At 61.8% G+C, this 10,860-nt stretch overlaps 1 protein-coding gene across 3 annotated transcripts; it reads left to right on the top strand.

Annotated features, from left to right (window-relative positions):
• On the top strand, positions 1-10,860 carry ACVRL1 (activin A receptor like type 1). Of its 3 annotated transcripts, XM_085315650.1 has the most exons (11): positions 1-484; positions 2,092-2,379; positions 5,966-6,036; positions 6,758-6,982; positions 7,101-7,306; positions 7,384-7,483; positions 7,726-7,872; positions 7,969-8,244; positions 8,316-8,513; positions 9,523-9,653; positions 9,994-10,860. In XM_085315650.1, exons 2-11 carry the CDS (start codon positions 2,369-2,371, stop codon positions 10,126-10,128), a joined length of 1,500 nt encoding a protein of 499 aa, XP_085171776.1. In that variant the 5' UTR covers positions 1-484; positions 2,092-2,368; the 3' UTR covers positions 10,129-10,860. The 3 variants fall into 3 exon arrangements, with proteins under 3 accessions (XP_085171776.1, XP_085171775.1, XP_085171774.1); XM_085315649.1 differs by lacking the exon at positions 2,092-2,379; XM_085315648.1 differs by lacking the exons at positions 1-484; positions 2,092-2,379 and adding an exon at positions 5,383-5,837.

The following is a 10,860-nucleotide window of genomic DNA, read 5'->3' on the forward strand; positions in this document are numbered from 1 at the left end:
TGACTTCTCCCACATCCAGATCACAGAGCGCTTGCCAAACTGCTGCATTCGGACAACAGGGACGTGGAGCGGAGCCCCTGGGGTTCAGACGGGAATTGAGACTTGCCGCCCTGTCCCCAGCTGGGACGGGTGACGCTGTGGCTGGGGTTTACACGAGAGCCCACGCTCTGCCCCGTCAGCCTCCCGTCTGCAGCGCTGGGAAGGTCGGTGTGCAGCGGGGAGGGGAGGGGAGCAGACCCATGAAGCTACTCCAGGCCAGAGTGCACGGCACGGAGGAGAGCTGCCCAGGGTGAGCCAAGTGTGTCTCCTCCGAGCGTTGGACTTGGGCTCAAGACGAAAGGATCGCATCTGGGACAGTGTTGCCCAGGCCTTGCTGGTGACAAAGAAGAGAAGAAGTGCGGAGCTGGAGTCAGGCAGCGCTCTGCATGCCCGTGGGACCGGCTGGCGAAGGCAGATGCTGCCCAGGGAAGGGGCAGAGCTGTAGGTGAGTTGGAAAGCGCTGCGTGTTCTCGGGGTCTGGATGGTGGTGAGGCTGCTGTCCAGAACAGAAAAAGGAGTCGCGAGGAGCTCAGAGCTGAAGTAGATCCACATGGGACAGAAATCAGAACATCGCTAGTTCAAACCAGTCAAGGATTGAGTCTGCGTTCGCAGCTCCTTCCAGCCTCTGGCTTGGTGCTGGCTCTCTCCATTGCTTGCTAAAACGGGCTGTTCCTCTGGGTCTTCCTTTCATTACCACAAAATTTTCATCATCTTTTAAGAGTCAAATCTACTGCCATCCACATGGGTTATTTGCTGCTTAGTATGGAACAGAGTCTAGCCTCAGATAAATGAATCCGGTCCTGGAGCAATGGCATCAAAATCAGAGGCTTTTCCTCTTGATTTGCACTAGCGTATCTGAGATCAGAATTTGGCCCTATTTCCATCACAGTTGTTAGGACACAAGTTTACTTCAGGTAATGGAGGAATCTGGACTTTGGCAAAGTCAATAGCATAAATATGGATTTACACCAGTACAGGCAATGACAGGATCTGTCCCCAGATCCTCATTAAAGAGCTGAAATAGTATATGGCTTCTAACAAGAACCTGGAACTGAAAGACCGTAGTAGAGAGTTGGAAAACAGTAAACATGAGTGTATTTTTAAAAGGCATGAACTAAAATGAGGGAAAGTTCAAAACTCTGGCTAATGACTCAAAATGACAGAGAAAAGAAGCAGTTAGAAGGCAGCAACATGATAYGATATCTCAGCACAACACAGTTTCTGCAAAGCAAAACTATATTTTGCTAACATACTTTCTAAAAAAGAGTGGGTAAGGAAGAGCTAACAGACGTGATTTATTTTGACTTTCAGAAAGATTTTTTACAAGGTTTGTCCCAAAAGGCTTTGAGGTAAAAAGCTATTGGAGTCAGACAGCAGCTAAGAGACAGGGAGCAAGGACTAAGAAAAATGGTCAATTTTCACCCGATCAGGGAAAGCTAACGGCAGAGACCTCGCACTGTGCTGGAGGGGACAGGGCGGTTCGGTAGCTTCAACCAGCCAGGAAGGAGAGGCAGAGAGGAAAAATCTGCACAAAATGTTAAATTGCTTGACAGAGTCAAGCCACTGAGGTGCTTTCAACAGCCTAAACCAGAAAAGCAAATTGGCCAGTTAGAATAACTGGAGCAACTCAGACACCTTTCTGAGGTATAAAATGAGCTGTATCGGTGCAGGAAAGACTCTGGAGGAGAGCTTGACCTCGGCTCCTTGGGCTGCACCAGCTATCGAAGCTAATGAGATTTTGCAGATACAAAGGCAGCTCTGGGATATGGTGTTGTCAGATCAGTGAAGCAGCTGCTGTTGGGAGGAAGGGCTCAATTTTCAGAGCAAAGTGCCTAGAGAGAAACCTGWTTTTTTGCGGTTTGGGGGCTCTGAGACATACTGCAGGGACTTTTTTAAAGCTTGTGGCATGCATAAATGTTATAAAAGGGTCATGCTAACAAAACTCTCCTTTGCCATTCTCTGGATAAGTAGATTGATGGAATATCAGCATTGTTTTCCTGTTTCTCTAACAAATTAACTTCTAAGTTTGTGTGTCTCTTGTTCGTGGTGCAGCGATCGCCGTGGGTGCTGGCAGGGCCAGGGCAGCGCCGTGCTGCCTCCCTGCAGCCCGTCGGGGCAGGTTGCTGCAGCCAGCCTCGCTCTGTCCCGTGCCAATGCCCGCACCGCACGTGGCAAGCTGCGTCTGGTCTGAATCAGACCCTGCATCTGAGTGTCATCTCAACTTAACRTACAACCCTTCACTCTAAACGCTGCCTTCCCCTGAGTGCCTACTGCACCCGAGTGCTTCGGAGGAGGAAAATCTCTCTACTGATGCCTGACCGATTCTGTGATGATGGGGAGGTGAGAGTTGCAGTCCTACTGACTCTGAGGTGCTTCAGACCCAGCCCTTCGCACCTGCACCCTGCTTTGCCAAAAGCCTGCGCGCGCGGCTCTTTCCTCYTCTCCGTCTCTGCATGCTGCAGCGGCGCTTGCGCTGTCAGGCTGCGCCCGTCCTGCAGCAGTGTTTTGGGCTAGCAAGAGGGTCTCTGTGGTGGCTGATTCCCTGCGAAAAGAGTAGCGAATAGGGAACTGAGTCATGAAGTGCATCCTGCTATTAAGAAAACTCCCAGCAGCAGCAATAACCGCAGAGGAGAGAGGAAATGCTGAGACTGTAAAGCAGAAAGCAGTGCAAGGGCCGCTCTGCAGAGCCAGGCTGCTGAAGGGCAGGGGCGCGCGGCTAAGCGCAAGGAGAGACATTAACAGGGTATTTGTCACCATAGCAGGAGAGAGTTCCTCTGAGATAAGGCAGGATGGATAAGGCTCGCTCAGCYGGGAGCGTGCAGGGGCAGCTGGCAGGCACTGCAGCCCCGTTCCTCCGCTCGCCCCGAGGCATGAGCCTGGTGCATCCCGACTCCCCGAAATAAAGCGGTGGTGCCCCCGCTGCCGAGCAGGGCTGGCCGGACCCTCGCGGGGGAGCGGGGCCGGAGGGCGGAGGGGAGGCCGCGGCGCGTCTGCACGGCCCCGCTTCCCCGGGGGCTGCGCGCCCCCGCCAGTGCGCAGAGCAGCCCCTCCCTGCCGCACGCAGCTTCCAGTTTCAAAGGTTTGGGCGGTGGTGTGTTTTGCACTCATGTTTTTTGCTAAAAGCATATTCCCAAAGGGCTTTGGCAGAGCCCTGCATTACAATATGACCAGACAGGGCACGCAGCAGTAATCCCTCTGTGCCCAGCGTGCATTAAGGCTGTTCTGGAAACCTTCGGAGCCCATCCCAGGGTTTAACCATGCAAAGAAATAACTGCTGAGAAGAGCAAAAAATGTCTTCCTTACAGTGCTATTTGCCAGGAGTGTTCACCATGTCCCGCTTCCCAGGGCACGGAGGGAACGAGCCGCAGCTTTCACCTTCCCGGGAGGCCCCGTTTCCAGCCGGTCCCGTGCTCCGAGGACTACTGGCATCACCTGGCACCGTGTCTCCTGCTGCCTCCTGCGTGCTCGCTCTCTCCTACAGCTTCCCAACCTGTCCCTTAACTTCTGTGTCTCTATTCAGTCCCAGGGAAATTCTTCCTCGCAAGGGCTAGCTCTTACTCAAGATGCTTCTGGCAGGCCAGCGCCCTGGGCAACAGTTTCAGTAGTTTTCAGTGACTTCGATGCAGAAGACGCTGAAATGCTGCTGGTGGTGCCGGTTGGAGGTGCTCGCCCATCCGCGTTGTCTGTCTGGCCCCAGCGCCCCGCTGGTACCTCCCTTCGCAATGGGATGCTCCAAAGCTTTTTTTATTCTCTCCGTATCATTGATGATCTTGCAAATCTGTAAGGATGAAGAGATGCAAAACTGCAGTGACTTCCTGCCATTGATCCTTTTGGACCTCGCGACTTGGGCTCAAAATGTTGCTCTGGGCACAAGGAGTGTCTGTAAGCTGCAGCTTGAATGTGTGTGTTGGAAGGAAGAGGAAGGGAGGGAGGAAGGCTCTCGGCTGAGCTGCTTGGGTTCGGGTTGCTGCCTTGGTCTGTATCAGAAATGGTTGTCCTGGGTGGGCCTGGGTTAAGATTTGATTTTGTTTACAGACTATGCGGTTTTGTCACGTATATTGCAATATTTTGGGTGAGGATTGTACTGCATCTAACAGCAAAAATCCCGTGGGCTTCTAACGAGGCAGGATTTTACTCACTGTGCTTTACTGGAAGTTCCCTCCTAAGAGGGAATTCGCTGTATGGGAGTCTCAGCTTCTGTGTGAAAAAGATAGATTTTGTAGCTGTCCTCATTGTGGAGAAAAACAAGGCAGAGAAAACGTGCCCAAGAGCACCCCGGAGGCTGGTGAAGCGGCTCTGTCCCAGCTAGCGCCAGGGGGTTGGCAGGGAGACCCGCGGCTGCGGGGCTGGCAAGACTCGTGCGGCAAGGGGCTCGGCAGCGCGGAGGGCGCAGGAAACCAAATCCCCGGCTTTTGGAGCAAAGCTCCCTTTGGAAAGAAGCAGGGGTGGGCGCTGGGCTCAGCGCAGCGGGGGCTCGGGCCGCTGGGCACGGCCGGCTGCTTTGGGCGCAATCCGGCGCCCGGATTTCCCCGGGGTTGGCGCTGGGCGTTTTCCGCTGGGGCCGCCTGTCTGTCTGTCCAGCCCGCGACCCAGCCGTCCTCCAAACGCGCCGAGCATCGCGGCGGCGATTTCCCGGCTGGCAGGGCACCGCTCCAGCCGCGGGAGCCGCCGGGCGCCCCGGAGCGGCTCTGGCTCTTGCACCCGCCCTCCAGCCCCTCGGGAGCTTCCTCTCCGCGAGCAGCAACAAAGCGAGCTATTTTAGGGAGGAAAGATCCATTTCATGCTGTGCCGCGGCTGGAGCCACTGGAGGCCTGTCTGGGACAGATATGTATATGTGTATTTATGAGGTCTGTGCTTGCGTGACTGCGTTTCCCCATCAAGGCCAGAATCTAAACAATCTTGATTCCTGTCCTGGCTGCAATGGGCAGGGCGCCTTGAATTGCAGGAAACGGAGCCTTTGGCTTGTTTATGCGAGAAACCCTGGGCGACGAAGCACCAAACGAGGCGGGGCTGGACGTGGAGGCCCGAGGTCTCGGGCGCGTAGAAATGGGGAGAGAAAAGCGGGGAGATGCCTGCAGGGTGAGGCCGAGGGGAGGCGAGGGGCAGGGGTGAGATCCAGCCTCCATCGTGTTTGCCTTGGCAGAAGTTTGTTACAAGGAAGCATTAAAAAACAAAAAACAAAAAACAACAAAACCTTCCCCAGAGGAGCAGCTGGGAAACTTTTGGCTTCCCGCAATGACTCCGCTTGGGTCATTGATAAGCTCGGAACAAAAATGTCAAATCTCCGCGGCCCGCTGCCGGGGGCCGGGTCCAGCGCGGCCGGCGGCCGGGGCGCGCGAGCCGGGCCGGGGGGCTTTGGGCTCGCTGCCGTTCCCACCCCGCAGCTCGTCGGAGCTACCCGGGGCTTGCGTTTTTGCCGTGAAGTTGGAAGACGCTGAAATAGAAATTGTTAGATTAAAGGACGGTCGCTGGAGCCGTGCGGGCGCAGCCGGGTCCCCGCTCGCCGGCTTTCCCGCGGCGGCTCTCCCGGCTTTGGGGCGCTGCCGGCGCGCGATGCCCCCCGTTACGGGGAAGCGCGCTCGCGAATTCCTCCGTGCGCACGTGTCCGCCGATCCCAGGGAATTGTTCTCAGGAAGGGGTGGTAACCTGGACGTCCGGAGCCAAATTCCACTCGGAGCGAGCACATCCTACCTAGCGCCGCTTCCCTCCCGGCCGATCGCCGTTGGACGCAAGGGCTCCCGCTTCCTTCCCCAGCCCGTCGCACGGCCCCGGAGCGGCGGCACGGCACCCGGCGATGGGTCCGCTGCGAGGCGCCGCGGCCGGCGCGCCGTCCCCGGCGGCCTGCTGGGGCCCGCGGCGTCCCCGGGAGCAGGGCAGCCGCGCCGGGCGGTGAGGCTGAGCCGTTCTCCGCGTCTGTTTTCTGCAGAAAAATGCCCCGAGGAGCCGCCGGGACGGTGCTGCTGGCGATTCTGACCATTTCACTGAGCTTTGCCGATGGTGAGTAGCAAAACCATGCAAAAAATTACCCCGGGGCCTGATGCTTTCTCGGTTCGTGTCCGTCTCCGGCCGGCATCTGCAGCCGCCCGCCCCCCGGCCGGTCCCCGTCTGGCTGCCCTCGCCCTGAACTTGCTGATTCCAGGCGGGATATTTTCGCCCAAAAGGGCAGGGCTATATCGAGCGGCAGGAATGCAGCCGGGCCGGCCCGCGCGGATCTCACCAGGCCATCGCCGCCCTCCGCGTCGCGCCGGCCCCGCTGCCAGGGAAGCACCGGGGGGACGATCCCAGCTTTGGAGCCCGGCTCCCGAAATGCATCCCGCCGGGCAGCCGCAGGGCGCCCGGAGCCGGAGGGCAGGCGGTTCCCGAGCGGCGCGCGGTGCTTGCGGCTGCAGCCGAGCCCTCCGGGACCCCGCGCAGAGCCGGGTGCTCCAAAGCTACCTCGGCTCCTGGGAACTGGCCCCCCGGAGCGAGGCTCTCCGAAGGCAGCAGGAGGCCACTGTCCCTGCTCGCCTCCTGCCCTGCATGCCTCTGGCAAGCAGGGATGCTCTGGATGAGCCGGACCTCTGCGGTCTGGGGTTCGCGCTCTGCAAAGCCACCCCCGAGTCCTTGGAAAAACATCGTTTACTCCAAAACCACTGGTGCCTGCCCACGGGAGGCTGCTGCGGAGGGAGGCGTCGCTGCCGGCCCCGCAGCGAGCGCGCCCTGTGCTCGCGCCCCGCAGACGAGCTGCTCTGCGCCTGCGATGTGCCGCACTGCAACGTCTCCACCTGCTCGGGGAAGGTGTGCTTCGTCAGCAAGAAGAAGGAGGATGGGAAAATCACCCAGAACAAGGGCTGCTTCTCGCAGCACCTGCTGGAGAACTGCCGCGGCCCCGTGATGGAGCACTTCGGCATGAAGTGCTGCCACGCCAGCATGTGCAACGCCGACCTGGAGATCTACCTGCGAGGTAGGACGGGGCCGCGGCGGCAGCGATCGCTGGCCCCGCTGCGCGGCTCCGCGGCCCCGAAGTGGGAGCCGAGCGTCCGCCCGGGCGCCAGCTCCCACCCGGCGTTTCCTCCCGCCAGGCGAAGAGGCGCCGGGCAAGGCGCCTTCCCTGCCCAGCCTGCTCCTGCTGATCTTCGTGCCGCTGCTCGCGCTCCTGCTCCTCGCGGCGCTCACGGCGCTCTTCGGCTGGAAGCTGGCCCAGCACCGCCGCGCGGCGGCCCGCAGCCGCGGCGGCGACACCGACCTCATGCTGAAGACGTCCGTGTTGGGAGACAGCACCCTGGAGGTGGGTGAGCCGCCGGGGCGGCGGGCGGGCGCCCCGGAGGCCCCCGGCCTCACCTCGCTGCCGGCCCGGTTTTGCAGGACCTGCTCAGCGACGACTGCACCACGGGCAGCGGCTCGGGGCTGCCCTTCCTCGTGCAGCGCACGGTGGCCCGGCAGATCGCGCTGGTGGAGTGCGTGGGTAAGAGGCTACCCCAAGTCCCCGGCCGGCGGCCCGTGCGTGTGCCGGGCTCCCGTCGCTCCGGCGGTGGCGGCTGCAAAGTCTCGCCCAAGAGGGCAGTTGGGAGCCAGCGGCGCTGGCCGACGCCGAGCGCGTGCCGGAGCCCGCCGGGAGCGGAGACCCTGCTGTCCTGGCGCTGTTCCCGCGGGAGCCGGGGCCAGCGGGGATGGGTGACGGGGTCCCCCGGGTCTCGCGCCGCGCAGGCAAAGGGCGCTACGGCGAGGTGTGGCGCGGCGTGTGGCACGGGGAGAACGTGGCCGTGAAGATCTTCTCCTCGCGGGACGAGCAGTCGTGGTTCCGCGAGACGGAGATCTACAACACGGTGCTGCTGCGGCACGACAACATCCTGGGTGAGAGCCGGCCGGCGGGGACTGGGACCGGGACGGGGACGGGGACYGGCCACCATCGCCGGCCGCTCCACGCCTCGCCGCTCTCCTGCCCTCCAGGCTTCATCGCCTCCGACATGACGTCGAGGAACTCCAGCACCCAGCTGTGGCTCATCACCCACTACCACGAGCACGGCTCCCTCTACGACTACCTGCAGCGCACGGCCCTGGACAGCGAGACCTGCCTGGGGCTGGCCTCCTCCATCATCTGTGGCCTCGTCCACCTGCACGTGGAGATCTTTGGCACGCAGGGCAAGCCCGCCATCGCCCACCGCGACCTGAAGAGCAGGAACATCCTGGTGAAGAGCAACAAGCAGTGCTGCATCGCCGACCTGGGTGAGACGGGGCCGGCGGGGGGCCGGCGGCCGGGCCGGGGGCCGCCGGGCTGACCCGGCGCCTCGCCGCAGGGCTGGCCGTCATGCACTCGCAGGGCAGCGACTACCTGGACATCGGCAACAACCCGCGCGTGGGCACCAAGCGCTACATGGCCCCCGAGGTGCTGAGCGAGCAGATCCGCACCGACTGCTTCGAGTCCTACAAGAAGACGGACATCTGGGCCTACGGGCTGGTGCTCTGGGAGATCGCCCGGCGCACGGCCGTCAACGGTGAGCGGCGGCGCCGGGGCCGCGCGCCGGCGGCTCCCCAGCTGCTCCGCCGCTCGCTCCCTTCCCTTCGCCCGGCAGATTAGCTGCAAATTATAAACACTGTAATCTCGTGTCAGCGCCCGGCTCCCTGATTAAAGGGCCCATTAGGCTCAATCAGCGCCGTGTTTGTTCGGTGCTGATTAGAAAAGCGGCGGCGGCGAGCGCTGCCTGGAAGCCGGCCACGGCGGGAGCGCGGCTCCGCGCGCCGGCCCCGGCCCCCGCCAGCCGCGTGCGGTAACCGCGTTAAGGGAGCCTGGGCGAAGCGGGAGGTGGCCCGAGGTGCCGTCTGGCCYGGGATAATCTCATTGACTGCCCCGGGGCTCCTCCGGATTAAGCGTTTACTCCGAATTAGCAAAGCCACGTGCAGGCTGGGACCTTGAGCCGGCAGGTTTTAACCCTTCCGGGAGAAGCGAGAGCCGCTGCAGGGGCTCCGGGGCTGCGCCAGGGGCCGGAGCCCGTGGATGCAGCGAGCTGGGATGAGCTGGGGTCCGGCCRGGGATGCAGCAGAGGTGCTGGGCTGCGAGGGGGCACCAGGGCACGAAGGCGGTGCTGGAACTGGAGCCAGTGCTGGAGCCAGTGTCAATGCTGGAGCTGGTGCTAGAGCCAGAAGAGCCGGTGCCAGTGTAGAGCTGCTGCCAATGCTAGAGCCAGTGCTGGTGCTAGAGCTGGTGCCAGTCTAGAGCCRTGCTGGAGCCAGTCTTAGAGTCAATGCCAGAGCTGGTGCTAGAGCCGGTGTCAGGGCTAAGGCTGGTGCCGCTGCTAGAGCCGGTTCTGGCCCGGCAGAGCAGACCCGGTGCAGCCACGCGATGCAGCGCTGGAGCCGGGGGTTTGTGCCCTGGAGCAGCAGCCGCTGGCTCGGGGCTCCTCTGGCTGCCGGGCTCCAAGCGAGGTGGGTGGCGAGCCGGGGCGATGCTCACGGTCCCCTTCCTCCTCCTCTTCCTCCTCCTCCTCCTCCTCCTCCTCCTCGCAGGCATCGTGGAGGAGTACCGGCCGCCCTTCTTTGACGTGGTGCCCAGCGACCCCAGCTTCGAGGACATGAAGAAGGTGGTGTGCGTCGACCAGCAGACCCCCGTGGTGCCCAACCGCCTCTACTCCAACTCGGTACGTCCCGCCGGAGCGGTGCCGGCCGCGGGATCCAGCCACAAAGCACCCGCTTTCCCGGGAAAAACATCCACCGCGAGCCGCGCGCCAACAGCTCCCACCTTTGCATAYGGAGCGATTCGGTCTGGACCCGTTAAACGGGACCCGGAGGTGCCGGAGGCGGCGGAGCTGCCGGGCGGCTCCGGCGCCCGGAGGAGCTTTCCCGCGGCGCCTTCCCTGCAAACGCTCGACGGCGGGGACGGGACGGGGAGGCCGGTGGCAGCGGCGCCCTGCCGGCTCTGCCTGCCCGTCAGCTCCGATTAAAGCTTCTTATTTCCCCCCGCTCTCCTCCCTCCGCCAGGTTTTGTCRGCCCTCGCCAAGATCATGAAGGAGTGCTGGTACCAGAGCCCCTCGGCCCGGCTCACCGCCCTGCGGATTAAAAAGACGCTCAAGAAGCTCACCCATTCCCTGGAAAAGCCCAAACAGGACTATTGAGCGGCCGCAGGAGGCGGCTCCGGCTGCGCCCCGCTGCGGGGAGCGGCTGCCCGCGGTCCCCCAGCCCTTCCCCGCGCACGCCCCAGCGCCTCCGGGGCTCTTCGGGCTTTTTAATTTGAAAAGAAAAAGGAAAAAAAAAAAGGCAACTTTTGCAGCCCGTTTATAAAAATACCCCCTGGATCGGTAACCCGACGCAGGCAGCAGGGCCGTGGGGCCGGGGCTCTGTCCGTGCCCGGCTCCTGCCGGCGGTGGCTGCAGCAATTCCCCGGCAGCGCTTGCTCGGGAAGCTCCGTCCGTCCGTCTGTCCCTGCCTCGGCCCGCAGGAGCGCTCGCCGCGGTGCAAAGCTGGCCCAGGCTGCGAGCCCACTCTGGCCACCCGGCAGTTCCCGCGGGATGCTGCCCGCTGCTGCCAGCCCGCGCTCTGCTTCTGAGCCCCTTGGGGGTTTTCCGTGGCATTTTGGCATTTTCCATGGGGTTTTGCTTTTTTTCCCAAGCTGTTCTGGTGCTTTCCATGCYGCTTTGGTGTTTTCCAAGCTGTCCCGCCACTTCCCGAGGCGTCCCAGCCCGTGCCGGYGAGCTCGGCGGCTGCTGCGGCACCYGCAGCCCGGCCCGGCRCCTCGGGCCCTGGCGGACGGGGCAAGGGGGGTCGGCAAGCCCAGCCCGCGGCCCTACTCTGTAATTATTTAATTATCAAGATTTAATATATTTAATAAAGGCTGATTTTATCTCCCA

The sequence above is a fragment of the Rhea americana genome, unplaced genomic scaffold (genome assembly GCF_003343005.1).
Source record: "Rhea americana isolate MKP2758 unplaced genomic scaffold, rheAme1 scaffold_432, whole genome shotgun sequence".
NCBI classification, from domain to species: domain Eukaryota; kingdom Metazoa; phylum Chordata; class Aves; order Rheiformes; family Rheidae; genus Rhea; species Rhea americana.